Source organism: Corvus brachyrhynchos, unplaced genomic scaffold (genome assembly GCF_000691975.1).
Source record: "Corvus brachyrhynchos isolate BGI_N302 unplaced genomic scaffold, ASM69197v1 scaffold19, whole genome shotgun sequence".
In the NCBI taxonomy this organism is placed as follows: domain Eukaryota; kingdom Metazoa; phylum Chordata; class Aves; order Passeriformes; family Corvidae; genus Corvus; species Corvus brachyrhynchos.
In genome coordinates, this window is record NW_008246061.1 from 1,809,368 (window position 1) to 1,815,133 (window position 5,766).

Sequence of the window (5,766 nt, forward strand, 5' to 3'; positions counted from 1 at the left end):
GGAGGTGGGCGGGGAGGGGATGGGATGGAGCGGGAAGAGATGGGGTGGGATGGGACAAGATGCGATGGGATGGGGTGGATTGGGATGCAGGGATGCGGATCCACACTGTCTCCTTCCAGCTCAACGCCTCCGATGACCGCGGCATCGACATCGTCCGAGGGCCCATCCTGAGCTTCGCCAGCACCAGGACCATCTTTAAGTACGTGGTGGGGCTGTGCTTCCCAAAGCTCCCTGTCCCTTTGGCACGCTCCTGCCCTGGCACTTGGATTGGGAAGGGGATTTGGGGGGTCCCGGGGTGGGCAGTGTGCTGGAGCAGGTGGGAAGGTGCCCAGCAAGCAGGGAGGGTGAGGATGTAAGAAGGGCTTCCCAGGAGTCAGGCTGGGAACAAACATCCCAGCTCCCCCCTTCTCCAGCATCAAACCCACCCTTTTTCCTAGGAAAGGCTTCAAGCTCGTCATCCTGGATGAAGCCGACGCCATGACCCAGGATGCTCAGAATGCCCTGAGGAGAGGTGAGGGGCACTGGGAATTCCACACCGCGGGAATCCCACACTGTGGGCAGCCATCAGCCTCATCCAGCCGGCACAGGGTGGGAATCAGGATGAGGCAGCAGCCAAGGATCCTCCTCCCCTCCCTCCTTTTTGCAGTGATCGAGAAGTTCACAGAAAACACCCGGTTTTGCCTCATCTGCAACTACCTCTCCAAGATCATTCCCGCCCTGCAATCCCGCTGCACCCGCTTCCGCTTCGGCCCCCTGACCCCGGAGCTGATGGTGCCGCGGCTCCAGCACGTCATCCAGGAGGAGGGGTGAGCGGGGGATCCCTGCACACCCCTCTGTCCCCATTCCCTGCCCGGGAGGAGCAGCAGGTTGGATTCCCACGGTTCCACTTCCCTCGGCATTGTTTTCCAGGGTGGATGTGACTGAGGACGGGATGAAGGCTCTGGTGACCCTCTCGAGCGGGGACATGCGCAGGGCCCTCAATATCTTGCAGGTGGGAATGTGGCCATCAGCCCCTGGCCAGCTGAGCTGGAGGGGCCTCTTCATCCTCCCTGTTCCCTCCTCTTCCTCAGAGCACCTCCATGGCCTTTGGGAAGGTGACAGAGGAGAACGTTTACACCTGCACGGGGCATCCCCTCAAGTCTGACATCGCCAACATCCTCGACTGGATGCTGAACCAGGATTTTTCCACTGCCTACCGCCGTATCCTTTGCCCTGGGGGTTATTCCCAGCTGGGATAAATCCTGCTCTTTCCCCGGGGTCTCTGTGATCTGTCTGGGGCGGGTGCTGCTTGCTGGGGAGGCCCCTTGGGGTTGCTGCGGAGATGAGGAGCAGGGATCTGGCAGGGAAAAGCCTGGAAGCAAGGCCTTGACTCGCTCTCATCCCAGAAATCATGGAGCTGAAGACGCTGAAGGGCCTGGCCCTGCAGGACATCCTCACCGAGATCCATCTCTTCGTGCACAGAGGTGGGCACAGGGTCCGGCTCCCGATGATCCTGGAGAGGCCAAACTTCCCCCTGGCCCTCACCGAGCGTTTCCTTCTCTCCACAGTCGACTTCCCACCCTCCATCCGCATCCAGCTGCTGATCAAGCTGGCAGACATCGAGTAAGTGACGCTCCCCCAGTGTGGCGACACTGGGGTGGCTCCTGGTGGCCGCTGGGCACCGCTGGCACACAGCCCACGGCTTTGGGGGGCACCCACAGTGGTGGAAAGGCCTACAGCTTCCCTTGGCCCCCTCTCCAGGTACCGCTTGGCTGCTGGCACCAGCGAGAAGATCCAGCTGAGCTCCCTCATCGCCGCCTTCCAGGTCACCAGGGACCTGGTGGTGGCCGAAGCCTGAGTCCTGCCAGGTGGATCTGCTGCTGGATTTGGGAAGGACCATCGGCCCCGTGCCTGGAGCTGCTCCCTGCAGCCTCCCAGTCCCTTTATGGAAGCCTTGAGCCCACAGCCAGGGCACAAGAGTTGGGTAACGTTATTCCCAAGCTCCTTGGGGAAATACAGGTGCCTCCAAAGCCCAGCAGGTCACACTGGTCTTTGCTTTTCCCTCCTGGAGGGAGGTGGGGGGTTAGGGAAGCACCAGCTTTCTGTGTTCAGCCGTTCCCAAGGGAAAAACAACATCCTGGGGATGTTTGGAGGAGAATTCCCTCCACAGAGCCTGCCAGCACACAAGGAATGTGCTGTTGCTCCAGCCACCAGCTAAGCTGGAGAAACGGGACAAACAAAACACTGCTGCATGCTCAGCATGTCTGGGAATTGGGCTGATCGAGTGCCGCGCTCCAGCACGGAGAGAAAACAACAGGAATGGGAGCAGGGCGTGGACTGAAGCCACCTTTTTGCACAGATGGACACCTCTGCCACCCCTCCCTGGCAGCCAGGGCAGTGCCAGGCACTCCCAGGTCACCTGAGCGAGCCGGGAGGGAAATCATGAGGAATCAATTTTTGTTTATTGACACCCGCTCGGGCTTGTCCCGCTCCTGCCCACGCCAGGAGAGCAGCAGAGCCTGCGCTCCACCGGGATGGAGGGGCATTCCCAGGTGGGTGTTTTGAGGGGGGTTTAGCCCCATATTTGTGCAGGTGACAACAGCTCTGCTCCCACAGCAGCTGCCCCACCGTCATCCCACACCATTGCACTCGGAAGCAGAAGCACCTGACCCAACCCCAGCAGGCAGCAGGGGACAGGGGGACCTGTGTCCCACCCGTGTCCCCTGCAGGGCCACTGCAGCTCTGCCCCTCACCCTCTGCGTGGGATTTTGCTGGGTTTTTGTATTATGACACCAAAAAAAGCCCTCCACAGCCCCAAAACCACGGGAGCAGCAGCGCTCCTGGCTCATGGCTCGACGTTCCTGCAGCACCAGCAGCCCGGACTGAGCCCTGGGGCTCACCTCCATGCCTCTGCTCCCCCTGCTGCCTTAAAAAGTCCGGTAAGTGAGGAATTCCTTCAGCTTCCTGGGAATGGGCAGCGCCAGCACCTGGTAGGTCGTGAGGAAGGTGCGCAGGGCTTTGCGACACAAGTGCTTGAGCGATGAGAGGACCCTCGGCGCTGTCCAGAACTGGACGTGGCCGTCCCTGGTCCTGCAATGGGATCCAAACAACCCTGAGCACAGGGCAGAAGGACACAAGGAGTTCCAATTGCCCCCCAAATATTCCCAAGCTTGCTGCAAGCATGCAGCCCAGGAAAACCATCCGCAGCCCAGGAAAACCATCAGGCGCCCCCAGGGAAGCCCAGAATTTGCTGAGCTGCAGGAGGAGGGAGCAGCCCCGTGTTTCTCCGCCCTCTTCTGGTGTTTACTCACCCTGTGGCAATGAATCCTCCATGTGGGAAGTACATGCAGCACAGACCGTTGGTCATGGGGGCAAAGGCCACTGGAGACCGAAGCTCCAAGGCCCAGATCCTCAGGAGCCTGTGGAGAAAGGGAGAGGACACGATGCGGTGCCTGCTGCCAAAATGAAGCCTCTGGGATCACCTGAAGACACACAAACTGGGGAAGGATTTGCTTCCCATGGGAGTGTCCCAGGCAGGACTGTCCCCTGCAGAGAGTGACATGCTGAGGGTGGCACAGCACCCAGGAGGACAGGAACCTCAGCTCAGGGTGGCAGGGCCCTGACCTTGCTACCCCTTGTCACAGCCAAGCCATGGTGTCCCAGCGGGCCTGACCTTTCCACTTATTCCAGGAATTGCTGGGGACCTGGTGCATTTATTCCCCACTTCCTGAGCTCCTCGTTCATTTTGGTCTCCTGCTGGGCCCCTCTCTGGGTCCCCACAGGAGTTCACTCACCTGTCGTCCGCCACCGTGGCCAGGTAGAGCCCCTCGGGGGAGAAGCAGACGGAGCGCAGGGAGCTGGTGTGGATTTCACTGCTGGAATCCAGCGTGGAGTGCAATGGGACATGGCTGTGGGTGGGGACAACATCCCAGCGTCAGCTCTGGGCTGCCACCAGCCCCTTCCCCAGCCGGGGCTGGCAGAGCAGCCAGACTTGGCAAGCCAGACCCCCATGCCACCCTTGGCAGCAGGGGAGAGGTGGTGGCTGTGCCCAGCGAGAAGGGAAAGCCACATCCAGCCCTAAAAGGCTCCCTGGCATTGCTGTGTCCCCTCCCAGGTCCGTACCGCAGCGTCCTGAGCTGCTCGCCGGTGTAGGGGTCCCACATGATGACGCAGGCGTCGTAGGAAGCGGTGACAAGGAGCGCAGAGTCCGGGGAGAAGTCACAGGACACCACACTGCTCTGGTGGCCCTCCAGCCTCCGGATGAGGGTGTAGGATCTCATGCTCCACAGCAGTGCCTGCAGGATATGGGATCAGGCTGGGAGCATCCCAAGGTTTAAACCACATGGGCCCTGCTCCCAGCTGCCAGCTCCTGAGGAGCCAGGGCAGGATGGCCTGGCCCCTTCTCCCAGGGGGGTTTCTGGGGGCACAGAGGGCTGGATTTGGCAGGCACAGGGATGGCTCCCATCCTGCAGGACTCACCGATTTCTCGCCAGCGGCGGAGCAGAGCATGCTGCAGTCTGGGGAGATGGAGCAGCAATAGACCCACTGCACGTGGCCTGACAGCACCTGGACCTGCCGCCCTGGGGACAGCAGAAATGTGTCACCAGAGGGGAGCAGGACTCCTTGGCTTTGCTTTCCCTCCCTTTCCCCAGTGGGAATTCACACTGTGCTGGGGATTCCCTGGGTAAATCCCAAGGCAATGCCCTCCTGCACCTCCCAGGTTACACTCTGCTGGCCCCTTCTGCCTCAAATACTGTCCCCAAAGGTCCTCTCCCAACAAGGTGGGTTTCTCCTCCTTCCCTGACCCAGCACAGGGATATCCCTGCATGTTCCTACCGTCCCTGCTCAGGTCCCACACACGCAAAGTCTTGTCCCGCGAGGCCGACACGAGGATGGGGCTTCCATTGGGAGCAAAGCTCAGATCCCTGACAACATCCTGGTGTCCCAAGAGGCTGAAGAGGAGGTGCCCTGAGGAGAGGAGCCATGCTCAGTGCCATCCCTCCATTGGGATTGAGGCAGTGCCCCTCATGCAGCCCTGCTTGGGACAGGGCAGGTATTGGGGAAGGAGGGAGATGGGATCTCCTTCCACAGGGGAACAAGGGACAGCCAGCCTGAAGCCAGGACAGCGAGGGCTGCTCACCTGTCTGCACCTCCCACACCTTGATCTGCCCGTCGTTGAGCCCGGTGGCCAGGACCAGGCAGGGAAGCCCCACAGTACAGGCAGGATCCGTGTCCCCATCCTCAGCTGCTGGCCAGGCGCTGAAGGCCAGGCCCCACACGATCTGCCCACACTCCAGAGTCTTCTCCTTGGCTGCCCCACGGCTCCTGGTCTCCGCTTTGCCGCCCCGGCTCTTGCGCTCCGAGGTTTTGCAGCTGCTGGAGGGAGGCAGGGATGGGTGGAACGTTCACGCCGGGATCCCCCAGCTCAGCTTTGTGCACCCATCTTCACCCCACACTGAGCAAGCCCCAGGATCAGTCCAGGCTGGGAAATGGATGGATGGAGAGCAGCCTTGGGGAAAAGGACTTTGGTGCTGGTGAGTGAGGGCTGGCCATGCCTGAAACCACCATGTCCTGGGCTGATCCTTCAGTGTGGGCAGCAGCGGAGGGGGAATTCTGCCCCTCTGCCCCACTCAGGTGAGACCCCACCTGCAGAGCTGCCCCAGCCCTGAGGTCCCCAACATCAGAAGGACCTGGAGCTGCTGGAGTGAGACCAGAGGAGGAGATGCTCCAGGGCTGGAGCCCCTCTGCTCTGGAGCCAGCCTGGGAGAGCTGGGGGGGTTAACCTGG

General features: G+C 61.1%; 2 protein-coding genes across 3 annotated transcripts in view; one reads left to right on the forward strand and one right to left on the reverse strand.

Moving 5' to 3' along the window:
• The first annotated feature begins 77 nt into the window (after positions 1–77).
• RFC5 (replication factor C subunit 5) lies at positions 78–2,014 on the forward strand. Of its 2 annotated transcripts, XM_008642964.2 has the most exons (8): positions 78–199; positions 438–511; positions 647–806; positions 910–991; positions 1,071–1,200; positions 1,386–1,463; positions 1,548–1,602; positions 1,741–2,014. In XM_008642964.2, exons 1-8 carry the CDS (start codon positions 93–95, stop codon positions 1,835–1,837), a joined length of 783 nt encoding a protein of 260 aa, XP_008641186.1. In that variant the 5' UTR covers positions 78–92; the 3' UTR covers positions 1,838–2,014. The 2 variants fall into 2 exon arrangements, with proteins under 2 accessions (XP_008641186.1, XP_017602009.1); XM_017746520.1 differs by having other exon boundaries at positions 1,386–1,602.
• Positions 2,015–2,419: 405 nt separating this feature from the next.
• The window catches only part of WSB2 (WD repeat and SOCS box containing 2), a gene marked incomplete at its 5' end in the record, with an annotated part of 25,410 nt that continues 22,063 nt past the window's right edge, over positions 2,420–5,766 (reverse strand). Inside the window, 7 exons of the mRNA XM_017746483.1 lie at positions 2,420–3,069; positions 3,291–3,398; positions 3,774–3,887; positions 4,102–4,274; positions 4,459–4,559; positions 4,816–4,947; positions 5,120–5,355. Of these exons, the coding sequence (XP_017601972.1) occupies positions 2,907–3,069; positions 3,291–3,398; positions 3,774–3,887; positions 4,102–4,274; positions 4,459–4,559; positions 4,816–4,947; positions 5,120–5,355 (1,027 nt within the window). The remainder of the gene's footprint in view (positions 3,070–3,290; positions 3,399–3,773; positions 3,888–4,101; positions 4,275–4,458; positions 4,560–4,815; positions 4,948–5,119; positions 5,356–5,766) is intronic.